We start from the raw sequence: 16583 nt of genomic DNA, 5'->3' as shown, positions 1-16583 counted from the left end.
TTTGTCTCTTACTAGCACCTGTTTTGCTATAATAAAAGCGTAATTGTAAGTATACTGCTTTCAGTGAGTTCTGAGTTGTTCCAATAAATTACTGAACCTGAGGGGGTGGTGGGAACCCCTGAATGAGTAGCCAGTTGGTCAGAAGTGGGGGTGGTCTGGGCCCCAAAGCTTGTGGCCAGTGTCTGAAGGGCTGTCTTCTTGAGGCTCACCCTGCACCTGTGGGGCCTGGCCTGACTCCAGCTGGAGTCAGAATTGCATTGTATTGAAGTAGCTGTTTGAAGTTACTGCAGTCACTTGCAGTTGGTGTCAGAAGTTGAAGTTTTTTGCAGTTCACACACTTTCAAACATTTTTCTCAAACTATGACATACAACAGGGAAATGCATTATATACCATGGCCCTGTAAAACATACGTATAGGTGTAACTGGGGCAAAATCTTTACAAAATAAAAATGTCTTAGCCTGAGTTCTCCCGGAAGCAGAGACTGTGACAAAGGCTTGCATGCAGGAAGTTTACTTGGAAAGGGACCCTAGGGAGGACTAGGGGAACAAAACTGAACAAAGAGAAGCCGATACAAGGAGGCCTTACTGAGTTCCCCACTGCCATGGCAACTGGAGCCCAATCCCTGAAGACCTGAGGAGCTCCTGAAACGAAGCTCAGAGCTGTCTGCTTGGGGGATGGAAGGGGCACACATTTACCCACTGACTCCTGCCCCACAAGGGCTCCTGGGTGTTCCTACAGGCAGTTAACTCCCCTTCATTCCAGGGTGCACATGCACAGCCCCTTGAGAGCACTGCCAGGTGGCAATGGAGGGAATCTGGCCCGGGAATCTGGCCCGAGTTTGTTCTCAGAACTGGCTGCAGCACTAGGGGCTGGAGTAGGAGATAAAACTGAGGGTGTGCAGTGGTGCCCAAGATATGTTCAGTGACTTTACTTCTCCTTACTGAATGCAATGCACGTGGGTGTTTTGTTCTGCTCTATTTCATCACACACACAAATGCTGGTTGACGTCACTAACCAGTGGTTTTCAAAGGGGCGTCTGCAATGTTAATCCAATTTCAGAATACTACTAAGATGCTATTTGGTTTTCACTCATTGTCTCATGAGTATGAAGTTTTCCAGAGGCTTTGTGACGTGACACTGTAACAGACTGAATGTAGAAGCAGATAACAGAATCCAGCTGTCTTCCTTTAAGCCAGTAAAGAGATTTGCAAAAATGTAAAGGAATTCCATTTATCTCACTAAATTATTTTTGGTAAAATATAGTTATTTTTCATAAAAAAATATATTGTTCAGGTTAAAATATAATGGGTTTATTAATTAAAATTTTGCTTTAATTTCTAATATGATAAATATCAATAAAGATAACCCATATACACAAAAGCTCTTTGGAATTCTCAACCTTTACCAGCATGAGCCCCGAGATTAAAAACAAAAAAACACGTGAAGAACCACTCCCTAAATTGCTCATGACCCTCAAAGGTATTGCAGTGCATGGTTTGAAAAACATCGGCACAACCTCTTACGAGCTGTGTAAGGCACTGTGGTTCGGAAGTACAATGAACGTGAGTTTCAAGTATAAAGTGCAGTGCAGTCAGTACTGGAAGTCATCAAGGGCCAATGCTGACCCGTTTCAAAACTGCCTCAGGCCCATCCCTGGTCCTAGAGGAGAAACAAAGGAACAATGCTGGTATGAGCAGGGGAATCACGAAGATGGGGAGAGGATGCTGCTGGTAGCTGCCGGTCTTGTCTTCCCAAGTGAACAGCCACTGTTTGGTTGACCACAAGCTGTGCTGAGAGCAGCTGGTTGAGGCAGTGCTTCTCAGCCGCGGCTACATTCTCATGTCTGGAAAATACCAGAAAACTACTCCTGCCTGGTCCCCACTCCGGTGAATCAAAACTTCTGGGGTGGGCCCAGGCAGTGTCTTCCCCTTTTTTATTGAGGTATAACTTACATCAAGAGTACAAATCCTAATGATAGATAGCCCTATAATTTTTTTTTTAAACATGTTATACCCAGGTAACTACCACCAGATGAAGATACAGGCATTTTCAATTCCCAGCAGGTGCCCTCGTGTCTCCTCCTAGTTAATACCCTCCTCTAATATCTATTGCTACAGATGAATTCTTCTGACTCTGAACTTCATATAAGTGAAATTACATTATCATATTTTATGCATTCTTTTATGTCTAGCTTTTTTTTTTTTTTGGCCAGACATTAATCTGGGGAACTGAAAAGTAAAGATTAAAGCAGACTTTGATTAGTTTATATCTACTTGTTGAGAAGTGCTTTAAGAAATACTTCTCAAGAAAATCAGTGCATTAGTGATTATATTTTAAAAAGGTTATTTGCTGAATAAGGAAATTGATATTCATATATCCAACTGTTTACTTAACACCTCCATTCTGCAGTCTAATGAACCTTTCAAGCCTAACATAGTCAAAACAAAACTCTTCATAGTCCTGCAGTTCCCTCAACTGTACTTTCCCAAATACTGTCCAAGTCAGAAAAAGGCATACCATTTACCTATTTCCTTAATCTCAAAAAACCTGGGAATGCTCCTTAATCACAATTTCCTTCACCCAGCCTTTCCCATGCTGCAAAACCAAAACCATCTATCCAAGACGGCTGTATTTGCAACAAATGCTCCACAGCTATCCAATTCTTCCCAACTAAACCACAAAAAGTTCTTGACTCACTAAACTTCAACCCACGCTTCCCACACTGCCTTTCACGGACCAGGCTCTGCCTCCCCAGCTCAGCTCAGACCCATTCCCCTTCCCAGTTCTGTCCAGGGCCCTGCTGCCTTCTCTCTGCTCAGAGGCCACACCAAGCTCCTTCCTGCCCTAAGTAAGGCCTTTGCCTTTTCTGTTTCACATCTGGAAGCTCAGCTGACCCCTTGAGTCATCACATGACTGGCTTTTTTTTTTTTTTTTTTTTTGCGCTATTCTGATCTCAACCCCAACTGCCTCTCTTTGAGAAGCCTATCTTCACCACCCAATCTAAAATAGTCATTCCTTTACTTCTGGAACATTATTGTCTTAACTCTCGGCGCAGCACTCATCAAAACTAATAGTATTCTTGCTTATTTGTTCGGTCTCAACCTGCTTCTAAAATGTAAGCTTCCTGAGAATCTTTTCATTGCTACATAGCCAGTGCCTAGAAAAATACCTGGTACATAATAAGTACTCAATAAATATTTGTATCTTAGACATGAATCGGATGGCAAGGATACAACTATTAAATGTACTGTTCCCTCACATTTAAAGAGTTTGAATTCTGGTCCCAAAAGGCAAAAAGAAGTAGGGACACAATTGCCCTTTGCGAGCTATAACATAAACGCCTCTCAGGAGGGACTTCTTGTTTATATTGGTATTTGTTTTTTTTTAAAAGTCTGGTATATAGTAATGTATTTTATTTGTATTATTAATGGACATTCACAATATTAACGGAACTTAATCTAAGAGGAGTTCAACTTACATTACATTTAAAAAAAAATCTCAATACCAGTTATTAATAAGAGAGTCAAAATAATTAGTTAAAATTCTTATGTCAAAACTTATAAATAAATGCTTGGTGTTAATATGTCTACATAAATTCAGTTTTTGGTGTAATGTTCTTTGGTTGCAAGAAAGAACATTTGGTTTACTTCACTAATAGGAATATCTCTTAATGCTGGGATGGCTTCTTCTTGGTATTTCTTCTGCTGTTGATTTTTGGCATAGTTATCTGTAAGAAAAGGATAAAAAGCTACGTTTACCCAAGCAGTTTTTTTCTATAGTTGCTGCAGGTGATAGAGATCCAGCACCCAATTTATGAGGCTTATGTCTGGATAATGATTAATACCATGTTTAATACATTTAAATGAATATTTAAATCCTTCCATTGGAAGAAATATCTCAATCAAAATGAAAATGTAATCAACAAAGTGTGTTTTCTCATCTCTAACCTGGATGAGAAATTAATTTTCATTCGCAAACATGATCAAAGTCCATTTACACATTTCTTATAAGAATTATATATAGGCTTTGAAATGTATTTTTAATCAACACTCCCCAAAACTATTAAACCATTTGGTACAATCATTCATGCAAACTTAACAATTTCTCTTCTTTGCACAAACTGTCTTTGTGCTGTAATTCTAGTCAAGAACGCAGGGAACACAGTCGGTTAATGGGAAATAAATGTAAAAATACTGCAACTGATTTTCAAAGTACCTTGTACAGGCTCATGAAAAAAGGTTAAAAAATCCTACCAGGGAACTAAAAAAGACCACTTTCTAGAAGGTAAGCAAGCTCAGGAACTTGGGTAGTTCATTTCTAGTTAAGACTTCAAATATAAGAACTTAAAAACAACAACAAAAAAAACCTACCAAAACCTGCTGTGGCCTGTCTACTCACTCAGTTAGGACAAGGGACCATGATCTTGAGGTGGCTGCACGTGCTCCCAACCTCCCAATCCCTCCTCCCACACAAGGCCCGCAAGTCCATTTGCCACCCCTTGATCCAAGGTGACTAGTAAAGAAGTTTATCTCAGACAAAGTTGCCGAGGAACATATATACGTCTGGTTTTTTTGGGAAAACATACCTGTTAACTAGTGCTGTAACAGCACAGTCATCAGAATTTACTTCCTCCATGTAAATATTGCCTCTTACATGACTTTGTATTTATTTCTCCTGGGTCCTTTTTACAGGCCACTGTGTGTCACATCTTGTAACCTATTCTTGGCTGCTTTACTTGATAAAATGCCAATACCCAGCTTCTCCACCCCCCAGCACTTTCCTTTTACAGAAATTTACCTGTGATTGTGTGAATGGAGTCGAGTGGCGAGGTACTCATCATGTTAACTCCAAATAAGAGCACGTAAGCGATCACCACAGTAATGAGGAGGTAGACAGGTAATGCGACAGCCCAGTATCTGCAGGAGGGAATGTTAAAAGTAGGTGACAGATATCTCAAAGAGTCTCAAGAGTACGTCACAAAGCTGAACTACTAACTTCTTACATTTAAACTTAATTCTTACTAAAGTAATCCCTGTATATCATAGTTTTGCAGTTCTCTATCCTGCCTGTCCCTACCCTGGAGTCTCATTCCCTCAAAGCAAATGTTTGCAACACCTTAGCTGTTTCTTCCAGTATTTACCTCCACATTTCTAATAATCTGCCCATATTATTATTTCTTGATTTTTTTTTCATTTCAGACATTTTCTCATGGCTTCCTAAAATGGAGATAAGGAATTTAGCTCTTTTTACACCCTGCCCTGTCACATTCCTGCTATCCTTTTACTATGCTTGTATCACAATTTTTGGTTATATCAGCAGTTTTTAAAAATTATTGTCACTATATAAGCAATGATTGCAACTGAACACCTTCCTATGTTACTATTTTTTTCTTGTGCAACTTTTTTCCTCCTGGAGTAAGTAATTATCTTTTCGTCTGTTTGCTTGGTTTCCCCTTTACCCGTCAGCACTTTCACCCTATCCTCAAATTCTTACAGGACTCTAAAAAGGCCCTCAATGCAGTTACACAAGCGTGAGCTGTATCGGGGACAGCCGGCCTGGAACTCCTCCTCCTCCTCCTCCAATCTGCCTGGTTATGTTCCTGGCCTCCTGCACAGCTGACATCCTAGAACTTCCTCTCTTGGCCTCCGGTCTGAGTTGGAGCCGATCTTCTTTCTTGGTTTACCTGTTTTATACATATTCTCCAGGAACTTTCTGATAAAGGGTGCATGGGAGGTAAATCATGCTTTTGGGATCATGTGTGTCTGAAAATGCTTTCAGAGTACCTTCACTCTTTTTTAACTTTTTATTTTGAAATAAATTTTATTATTTATTATTAGTACCAAGAGTTGCAAAGATAGCATAAAGATTTAGCACAAAGCCTTCACTCAGTTTCCCTGAATGTTAATATCTTACATATCTATGATACATTTATCAAAATTAAGACATTAACATTGGTATAGTACTAGTAACTAAATTACAGACTTGAGATTTCACCAGTGTTTTCAGGGTTATTTTTCTGTTCCAGATCTAATCCAGGATATGGCCTTGCACTTCACTGTCTCTCCTTAATCTCCCCTAATCCATGACACTTTCTCAATCTTTCTTTGTCTTTCACGGCCTTGACAGGTTTGAAGAGTACTGGTCAGGCATTTCGTAGAATGTCCCTCAATTTGGGTTTGTCTGATGTTTTCTCAGTGATTAGACTGGGGTTTTAGGGAAGAATACCACAGAACTGAAGTGTCCTTCTCAGCACATCGTATCATGTATGACACTGCTTATGAATTCTTAGAGACAACATTAACCTTGATCACTTGGTTAAGGCAGTGTCTGTCAGGTCTCTCCAACGTAAAATTTCCATTTTTCCCTCTCCTTATTCTATTTGTTAGAAGTGAGTGCTAAGTCCAGCTCTGTCTCAAACGGAGGGGAGTGAAGCCCGACCTCCTGAGGGCAGGAGCAGCAAAGACTGTGAATGTGCTGAAACCACCTCTGTATTTGGGAAGTATTTTGGGGGAGATCGTTTGGGGGTATGTAATAGTTTTGTTAATCCTTAAAGTTTAGCCCACTATTTTTAACATTTATCAGTGGATCTTGCCTGCAGCAATTATTACTGTGGTATTTTAGTGGTGATTTTCTATTTTCCTCATTCCTTCTACATTTATTATTTGGAATTCTTCTGTTAAGAAAGATTTGTCCCTTCTCGCCTATTTATTTACTTACTCACTCATTAATGTAAGTACGGAATCATGGCTACATACTTTATTCTTTGGGTTATAACCTAATACTACATTTAGTTGTTGCTCAAATTGTTTGCCTTTGGCCATTAAGAGCTCTTTCAAGTCAGCTCCTGTAACTTTCTGACTTGCCCCAGCCCTGTCCTTTTGTTCTTTTTTCTTTCTTTTTTGGGGGAGGTTGGTGATGCTTCCTTTCTGGCACTTCAAGATGACCGAAACTCATCTTGTATTTTCCCTGTACCCAACCCTAGAATGATCCCTTTCTCCAAGGAGCTTTGTTCCTTTTTTTAGAGAATGGTATTTGGAAATCAAAACCTGGTGCTAGGAGTGCTTCCTTCAGTTTTGATTGATGGTGTAGCTGGGTATAATTACAGTTTGCAAAGAATTTTCCCTCTACTGCCTTTTAGCATCTCGTGTTGCTGTTGAGAACACCACTCTCATGCACAATTGTAAGTGACTTTCTTTTTTTTCTTGGTGTTCTGACATTTCATGATGTGCCCCGGAGGACACCTTTAAACAATTTTGGCGGAATAAAAAATTACTCAGTGGGCCTTTTCTATCTGAAAACTCATGTGCAGCTCTATGAAAAAATTTTGTATTGTTTCTTTAATCATTTTCTCCCTAATGTTTTTTCTTTCTGGAACTTCTAGTAGATTTTTAGCCCTGTTATATTTTCCTCATCTATTCTCTATTTTCCTTACCTCTGCTTCTTGTTCTACTTTCTGGAAGATTATTCTTGGTTTATCTTCCAATCCCTCAACTAAATTTTTAATATTGGCTATCATAGTTATAATTTCTAAATATGGTATTTCCCTGCACAGCCTGCTCCCCCCTTAATGGTATTCTATTCTTGTTTTCTATCTTTTCTTAGCTTTTTGAGGATTTTATGTTCATTAAAAATTTTCTTCTGTTCCCTGCATTATCTCCATTTCCTTCAAATTCTTTTGTCTTTCACGTTAGGGGCTTTCTTCCAATGACTGCTGATTTATGGATGTCCAGTAATATTTAAAAATGAAGTACTAACAAGCTAAAAGGAAGCACTGTATGTGGGCAGGGACTGCCAACCAGTTAGCTTCACTGTAAGATACCTGACCATTTTGTGGCAGACCTCCAAGCATCAGAAGCTCTAGATCCTTTCTCTTTGGCTGGTCAACGCCCTCAAGGGTGGTATAAGTGCAGCAAGCACGAGCCTAGGAGCCTAGTAAGGAAAGGTCCGGGGGGAATCTTATTACAGTGCAGACTTTCTCCTACTCCTCTGCTTTGTCATTTCTACAATGCTCAGTTAGACCTAGCGTCCCCAGGCTAGAGACTAACTCAACCTCTCCACAGAGTAAAACTTGTCTTCCGCCAGAGGGTCAGGTCAGTCTTCCAGCTCAGAGGGCTGAGGGATAGGGGGTGTGTGTGTGTGTGTGTGTGTGTGTGTCTGAGGGTCTAACTGCTTCTTAAATACTGTTTTCAGCCCAACCTCTGTGTGTGTGTGTGTGTGTGTGTGTGTGTGTGAGTCTGAGGTCTAACTCCTTCTTAAATACTGTTTTCAGCCCAACCCAGAAATGCCATGATAAGAAGCACCTAGTATCTCCAAATGTCTGAGCCTTTCTGCTGTTCTACAGCACCGCTAGTCTTCCTGGCTCGTTTTAGCAATGTGGAGAAAACAGAAACTAAGTCAGTTCTCTCTCACCTATTTTCTCCACACTTCCCCAAATTTTGTTGATATGTCTTATCTGTTATCCCATTCTTTGTTCTCATGGATTTATACCTTAAATTTTTTTTCTGTTGGGTCATTTTATTGAGATTTTGGGAGGAGACGGAGACAAATTTGTGTTCAACCTACCACCTTTAATTAGAGGTTTATCACTAATGACCTTTAAAATGTTTTGGTATTGCTATTCATGGATCCCAAAATAATAAATATTTAAGATTTGGGAAGTATTAAGGAAAATCTGACCCTTTAAAAATGCATGCATATACTCTGATTTTATGTAATAAATATACTAAACTTACTTTTGAGGCCAATAGGTTAGGCCTAAGGAGTTTAGCCAAGATTCAGGAATAAAAGCCCACACGAGATACAGTACTATAAAAAAGGGGCGGAAAAAGAGAACAAGAAGTTGGTGAGGCATGTATTCAATCCACCAAGGTTCAGATGAAACAAAAAGCTCCTTTGAAGCTTTCCCTGATTCACTCAGAAAATTTTCCCTCCTTTTAACTCTTCTAGGTCCTTATTTCTACAATTCTTGTAATAGCACTTTATATTAAATTATTACCTTATTAATTAGTTACCTAATTATATTACAGCCACTTTTTTTCCTTAAATGTCTTAATTCTTAACACTCCATTGTAAGCAATTTAAGGGCAGAAATCATGCCTTAGGAATTGTTGTGATCCTTACAGCACCTAGCAATTTGCTTTACACATAGGTAGGGTTCAATACGTCACCCCAAGTTGAAACAATTTTAGACCTGTAGTTGTTTAAAGGTGAATTTATCTACCTTTGCTCTGACTACGTTGAGTTTCTGCTCCTCTCCCAGAGTACAATCTTATTTTCCTCATCTCTCAGGACTTTTTGATGTCCTTTACTGTTACCCTTATATAATAAAAATTGCTAACATCTGAGCACTCACTGTGGGCTAAGCCCAGTTGTAAGTACTTTACATGCATATTTCATTTACTCCTCAAAACAACCCTGAGGGGTTAGTGTGAAATCCCGATATATCCCAAAGTAATTTGGGCAGAGAATAAAAATGTATTTGCAGAGACACCTGAGGAACTAGGGAAAATGCAGAAATATTCAACTTCTGAGGAATTACCGATATTCTCACAAGCATTGAGCACTACCAATTTAGCAGGCAGAGCCCTCGATCTTGGGGCATGCTGTTATGAAGCTTATTACTGCAAAGGAGAGGCTAAGCCTACTTATACTTGTGCCTGAGAGTTCTCCCCAGGGAACTTCTTTTGTTGCTCAGATGTGGCCTCTCTTCTAAGCTGACTCAGCAGGTGAACTCACTGCCCTCCCCTCTATGTAGGACGTAACTCCCAGGGGTGTAAATCTCCCCGGCAATCCGGGACATGACTCCCTGGGATGAGCCTGGACCCGGCGCAGCAGGATTGAGAAAGTCTTCTTGATCAAAAGGGGTAAGTGAAATGAAACAAAAGAAAGTTTCAGTGACTGAGAGATTTGAAATGGAGTTGACAGGTCATTCTGGGAGGTATTCTTATGCACTATATAGATAATTCCTTTTTGGTTTTTAGTGTATTGGAATAGCTAGAAGGAAATACCTGAAACTGTAGAACTGCAACTCAGTAGCCTTGATTCTTGAAGATGATTGTATAACTATGTAGCTTACACAGTGAGACTGTGTGATCATGAAAACCTTGTGGTTCACACTGCCTTTATTATATGGACACATGAGTAGAAAAATGGGGCCAAAAATTAAATGAAAAATAGGATGATGGGGGGTGGAATGCTTTAGGTGTTCTTTTTTACTTTTCTTCTTTTTTTTTTTTTTGGAGTAAGGAAAATGTTCAAAAATTGATTGTGGTGAAGAATGCACAACTATATGATGGCTCTGTGAACTGACTACACTGTAGATGACTGTATGGTATGTGAATATATCTCAATAAAACGGAATTACAACAAAACAAAACAAAAATCCTGAGACGTACGCCATTTTCACAGATAAGGAAACAGAATCTTGGAAAGGTCAAATCATCTGCCAAGGTAAGTGTCAGAGACAAATTACAAACTACCTACATCAATGATGATGAAGAATTAATTTTTTTCTCCAACAAATCTGTTTTACTAGAATTCTGTATGTCTGGGGCTTGAGATAAGATGGTGAACCTGAAAGAGATGGCTCTTGTCCTCCCTGAGCTTAAAATCTACAGGGAATACAGATGAGTAAATTGTTATTTTTACAACATGTCATGTCAAAAGTACTAATTATCGAGTAATAAAAAAGATGACATGGAAGCACGAAAGGCGGCCCCAGCCCCAGACCGGTGGTGGTGGAGTGATGTTAGTGGTCAGGAAAGAGACTAAATCAAGGCTTGAAGGATGAGTAGGAAGTTAGCCAGATTAAAAACACGTATGGTTACGGACGTGCACCTAAGAGAAAATGGTGTTTCCTGCCACGATCCGTAGAGAAAACACGAGGAATCTGAAGAAGAGATTTCGTTTGGCTAGATGGGAGAGTCCAAGGGAAAAGGTGGCAAGGGTCTGGCTTAAAGTTTGAGAAAGCTTTCTTAAAAAATTTTTTTTAAATTCAGTTTTACTGAGATATATTCACATATTGCACAATCATACGTGGTGTACAATCAACTGTTCATAGTTTGAGAAAGCATTTAAAGTGGAGGTAATACAAACTATGGGAAAACCCAATATAAATCCATAAATTGAAATGATTTACTTAGTTTTATTACTTGAACGAAAACTTACTGAACATCTACTTTGTGCCTGGCACTACGTAAAGGTCAAAGTTATAAAAAAAAGAAGACAAAGTTATCATTCTTACTGAGCTCACAAACTAGTGTAGGAGACAAGCCAAATATAGTAGCTGGAATTTCACTAAGATAACTGAACTATCTTATTTGATCCTCCCCATACACCATTTCACAGATGGAAAAAATAAGGCTCAGGGAATTTAACTAATTGCCTACAGTCTCACAGCTAAAAGTGAGCTGGAATGGGAACCCAAACAGTCTGCTCACATTATGCTACTTCCCAGATAATTAAAAAGCAATATAAGCTCAACAAGAGACCTACATAAGGTTTTATCATCAGACTGAGAAAAGCCACCTCCGGGAAGGATCAGGGAAAGTTTCCTGAGGATAAGGCCTGAGCTGATGCAAACGATGAGAAGTAGACTACGGAAAGGGAAGTGGGAAGAGGAGGATGGAAAGAACATTCCAGGCAGGAGCAAGGGTACTAATAAAAACATGGAGATGAGAAAGAGATGTGGTGTATTTAGGGGAAACCAAGCAGCTGACAGTTGCTGGGACATAAAGCACAAAGTTGTGAGTGTTGAGATACAAAGTGGAAAAGCGGGCAGATCCCAGAGCATGAAAGTTCTTGGACAATGGGCTTTACCCTCTAGGTAAAGGGAGAAATGGACTTGTTTTTTTTCAACTTAAAAAGAATAGAAAACTAAGAGAGAAATAACCACCCATGCTCCAACCAAAAAGGTTTTTAAGGAGTTGTCCAGACTTGCATTCTGAGTGGGTCATGGTGGGAGCTGTGTGGAGACTGTATTTGATGGTGGTAAGATCAGAGGCAGTAAGAAGTGTGCACTAAATTCAGTGACTGGAGGAGATGAGAGTTGGGGCGGTAGGATGGGGAGGGAAAAGGACAAGTAAAACCATCACCCAGGTTTTCAGATTGGATGACCAATAATGTCAACACCAATGAAATTATTATTGCCCCATATTACTCTCTATCATTTCCTTTTATTTCCTTCAAAGTTACCATAGTCTATAATTACCTTGTTTGTTTTTAGGCCAGTAAATATTTCTATGTATAGAGAGAATCCTGAAACCCTCCTGCCCCCACCACCTAGTTGTGTCCTAACTACCTGGTACTGGCCTCTGACCTCCTCTTTCTACTATTTTCCACCTCACTTTCTCAGGCTTCATCCTTGCTGGCCTCCTGCTGTTCCTTGAGCACACAAGCAGCTCTTCCTCTCTGCTCTTGTGCTGGCTGTTCTCTGTCAGGGATGCTTTTTCCCCAGACAACCACATGACTAACTTCCTCACTTAATCACATCTTTGCACAAACCTAATCTCTCAATGAGGCACTTCCTGTTCTATTTAAAACTACAACCGCCTCTCACTCCCAATTTGCTCAATTTCTTCTCTTAATATATGTCATTATCTGACACTTGAGTACATTTCACTTGTTTAATTTGTTCACTGCCCATCTCCCTCCACTAGAATGAAAACTCTGAGGGCAGGAACTTTTCGTCTGTTTTGTTCCTCTGACCTGTAACAATGCCTGTCATAAACAAGCACTCAAAACCATTTGAATTAATTTTTGGTTGTGTTGTGGACATTTATGTCTTAAACTCATTACTTTTACTTAGCTGTACAGCTTCTAATCCTTCAGATACTTTATAGATCAAGGATTTACAGATAAAGATGATAAAAATAGCAGCAGCACCTAACATTTATCTAGTACTTATTGTATCCCATGCATTGTTATAATTACTTTATGTAAATTATCCCAACTGGTTTACAAAACAGAGTGAAGTGTTTAAGAGGTTTAAGAGTATAGACTCTGAAGCCAGTATATTTGGTTCCATCTTTACAAGCTGGGTGATGCTGGGCAAGTTACTCAAACCTCCCTGGGTGTCTCAGTATTCTCATCTGCAAAATGAAGAGAAAAACACTATCTACTTCACAGAATTGTTTTGTGAATTACCACTCAATAAACATTCTCACTCCTCTTTTACAGATGAGAAACCTGAAGGCTCAGAGGTTAAGCAAATGGCCCATCACACAGATACTCCCTGGGGTCAGAAGAAAGCAGGCTCCCCTAGCCAACAGCTCAGCAGTTAGGTCCATCTCCAAGCTATACTGACCGTGCAGGTGGGATTCGTCAGCACCCCCACTCCCTCACCTCCCTGGTTTTTAAGGAAGATGGACCAGGGCATCTGATTTTCTACTTCTGGTTTCCCTCCTAATTCCCACATCCTTCTGGGGAGAGACTTGAGACCTGCTGGGTGACTCTTATCCTATCAGTGTCTGAGTATCAGTTTCCTTGGCTGTAAAGTGGGACTTCATGAAGATTAAACGATATCCAGCATGTAAAGGGCACACCTGTCGACCTGACTTCTCCAGCTAATTCCCAGCACTCCCCAGCTCTGGCAGGCAGCACTGGGGCCACACCAAAACACTCCCTTTCCTTCCTGATCATGCCCCCATTCAAGGCCTTCCCACGTCATCCTTCACGCTCACTTATTCCTCTCTAATTAGTCTAAGTGTCAGGGCTAATGTCCCCAGGAGAAAAATAACACCACCTTCCCATGGCACTCATCACACTGAGCATTAACTGTACATTTATTTACTCGTGTGTGTCCGGATCACGGCACTGTAACCTTCTCATGGGCAGGGCCCAGGTTGTATTCACTTTGCCATGACACCTGGGGCTTGTACAAACATTTGTTGAAATTAAAGCTCTTAGGCCTGTGTCTGGCATAACGAACACCCTGAACAGATACGGGCTCCCTTATGTTTTCTTAAAAAGAGACACTGATAGGAAGAATCCCAGTTGACGTGTGCACATTCTAAGAACTGCAACATTTCCTTGTTCTTGAACTTCCTCTCCATCCATCAGGAAAATACTTACTGAAGCCGAATTGGGAGCTTAAGAAAAGTACAAAGCCGTAAATCGCTCTTTCTGGCAATGGCGACGGTGAATTTTCCACCATTTTCCCTGACGCTTTAGACAATCTACAGAAAGGAAACACAGTAATTCGTCAATGATACACCTCCTTCGCCACTGGTCTTTCATAACCTCATCTCTGCCGGTTTTTATTTCCGCCGGAAGCGCTGCAAACTGCGCCACGAGCCCCCCGCCCCCACGCCCGCGTGCACGCGCGCGACAGGCATCCGCGGGGAGCGCGCACAACCCGCCGCGCAGGGGGCCGGGCTTGAGCCGGGGAGGGACACACGCCGCTCGCCCTCCCATGGGAGAGGGAAGGGGCAGGGACGGGCTGAGACCCGGACCCGCGCGGCGCAGAGAAAATGCCGCTCTGCCCTCTCGGTGGGCTTCTGTTTCTAACTCGAGGGCTCGTTCAAGGGCTGAGAGGGAGGGGGAAGGCCTCGGATGCGGGCCCTTCACGCACCCTGGCACCAACTCGGCAACCTCGGCGCTGAGTCCTCCGTGCAAGCGCCGACCAGGGAGCTGCAGGGGGCCGAGAAAGGAATAATAGAGGGGATGGCAAGCGTGCGACGGCGCCCTCCGCCCAGGCGCATGCGCACGGCGACCCTCACCAGAGCTGGCGAGAGAAAGACTCCCGCGTGAGGGCCAGCGGGATCTCAGCACTTGCTGCTGCGGGAGGCGGGGGGCGGCGCGGCGCCACTGCGCATGTACGCCTCCGCCCACGTGACCAACACGCCGCCCGCCCCCTCCCGCCGTCGAGTTGACGTGGAGGGCTGCTGGCTATATTGGCGGCGGCGGCGGCGGCGCCCCGCGTCCAGGCTCGCGGGCTGCGGGCCCGGGTGAGTGCACCCCAGGCGCGCGGCAGGGCCCCCGACGTGTCACGTTCTCCCGCTGTCGCCGAGATGCCTGGGGAGAGAGGGCCTTGCTCTGCACACTCCTGCGTGGGTGTGTGGTGACTGTGGGTGTGTGCGCGTCCCTCGCCGGCCCCGCTGCTTATCTGCGCTGGTTGGGGTGTTTGGGCGCTGAAGGGGTGTGGACGCTTTTGGCCCAGTGGGTGTGTCCCTTTGGTCTGGGGTCCCCCTTTTGCAAGCGCGAGCCCCTCTGGGTTTCCGTGCGAAGGTGGGAGGGGCCCCTTTGTGTGTGCCTCCCCCTGTGTCCGCGCGCGCTTTGCCTCCGTCCGTGGGCGGGGGACACTCTGGGCCCGGCGAGGGCACCTCCCAGCCTGCGCGCGTCCCCTCTGCGTGTGTGTGTCCCCACCCGGCCCCCTTGTGTCCGCGCCTGCCCTCCCCGCCTCTGTGGGGGACCCCGTTGGGTCTGCCCCTGCTTGTGGGGTGAGCGTCCCACGTGCGCGTGGCTGCGCCTCCTGCAGGTGAGACCCCAGACCCCAACCTCGTCCCGCTGGTGTGTGTCTGTCCTGTCGAGAGTATGATCTCTTGTGCTCGGTTTTTGTTCATGAATGTTCATTTGCGTCCTGTCCACTGTGTGTGTGTGTTTCCTACGTCTCTGCCACCTGTTTTTGGGAAAACTGGCACCCTACCCCGGGGCCTGCCGTCTCCCCAAGGAATGGGCCTGGGTGGAGGGAGAATAAATACCGCGCGCGCACTTCTGCTGCTGCTCCGGAGCATAGTTTCTCTCCCAGAGACTAAGGCGAAGGGGCAGCGATAGCAGCGGGTCGGGTCAGCTGCTCCGTAGTGTTGGCGGTGGACGAGGGTGGCCTTCGAGTCAGCCTGTTCCGGGGATAGAACAGGGGGACCAAGATCCAGCCGAGGCGTGGGTGAATTTGGGCAGGTGCTCCCAAAGTCCTCCAAACTCCTTCCAAAATAAGTTGTGGCGACCCTGGGCTTTCTTGTAATATCTAATTGTTTATATAGCGTTTTATGGTTTTCACATAAATTATCTCGTTTGTTTCTCCCCAACACCCTGGTGAGGGAAACAAGGTAGAGATATACGTTTAACTCCTCTTCCTTTGGGTGCAGTTTCCTTATAATTATGGCTGTAAGTAGGATATTTTTTATTGCAAGAAATTTTTATGTTATCTTATGGAAGAAAAAAATTTTTAATGAGGCTACACAGAAAACAGAAACTTCAAACCTATCAGGTAGGCAGCTACTCCTCTTGCTTAAGATCTGCGTTTTGGTGTCTGTTTCTGTCTCAATTTTTCTGTTGCCTAATTTTTCTTTTTTTAATTTCTGGAATATTTCACATGTAAAATACAGAGGGGAGATTTAACCAATCCATGACTGAGATTAGAAAAGATGTTAACATTTACCGTTCATTGTAACTTCCTTTTTTTGCTTACCACGTTTTGAAATTTATGTATGAATAAATTGGAACACTGTGTTATCTTTGGTTCACTCACTTTAATCGGTGGTATAGAATTCCGTTGTATGAGTACACTATAATATATCCATTTCTCTATTGATAGATTTTGAAGTTGTTTCCTGTTTTTGACTAAAAAAACACTCCTTCAGTACA

At 42.6% G+C, this 16583-nt stretch overlaps 2 protein-coding genes across 3 annotated transcripts in view; one reads left to right on the top strand and one right to left on the bottom strand.

The window, feature by feature from the left end:
* Nucleotides 1-2138: 2138 nt before the first annotated feature.
* On the bottom strand, nt 2139-14804 carry LOC119530971 (phosphatidylinositol glycan anchor biosynthesis class P). Of its 2 annotated transcripts, none has more exons than XM_037831621.1 (5): nt 14720-14804; nt 14073-14176; nt 8735-8807; nt 4800-4918; nt 2139-3729 (listed from the first exon to the last, which is right to left on the bottom strand). In XM_037831621.1, exons 2-5 carry the CDS (start codon nt 14152-14154, stop codon nt 3599-3601), a joined length of 405 nt encoding a protein of 134 aa, XP_037687549.1. In that variant the 5' UTR covers nt 14155-14176; nt 14720-14804; the 3' UTR covers nt 2139-3598. The 2 variants fall into 2 exon arrangements, with proteins under 2 accessions (XP_037687549.1, XP_037687555.1); XM_037831627.1 differs by lacking the exon at nt 14720-14804 and adding an exon at nt 14572-14713.
* Nucleotides 14424-16583, top strand: part of TTC3 (tetratricopeptide repeat domain 3) — a 117919-nt gene continuing 115759 nt past the window's right edge. The window contains exon 1 of the mRNA XM_037831591.1: nt 14424-14947. The gene's annotated coding sequence lies outside the window, so the exon portion shown is untranslated. The remainder of the gene's footprint in view (nt 14948-16583) is intronic.

Source organism: Choloepus didactylus, chromosome 1, assembly GCF_015220235.1.
Source record: "Choloepus didactylus isolate mChoDid1 chromosome 1, mChoDid1.pri, whole genome shotgun sequence".
NCBI classification, from domain to species: domain Eukaryota; kingdom Metazoa; phylum Chordata; class Mammalia; order Pilosa; family Megalonychidae; genus Choloepus; species Choloepus didactylus.
The sequence above is the reverse complement of the archived record's forward strand: the minus strand, read 5'-3'. Positions and strand labels throughout refer to the sequence as shown.

Excerpts from the sequence above, each read along its gene's own strand:
- LOC119530971 (XM_037831621.1), bottom strand. The coding sequence starts at position 14,154 with ATGGTGGAAAATTCACCGTCGCCATTGCCAGAAAGAGCGATTTACGGC. Across the intron at positions 4,919-8,734 it reads CTAACCTATTGGCCTCAAAA|ATACTGGGCTGTCGCATTAC; the intron begins GTAAGTTTAGTA and ends TCCCTCCTGCAG. Across the intron at positions 3,730-4,799 it reads CTCCATTCACACAATCACAG|ATAACTATGCCAAAAATCAA; the intron begins GTAAATTTCTGT and ends CTTTTCTTACAG.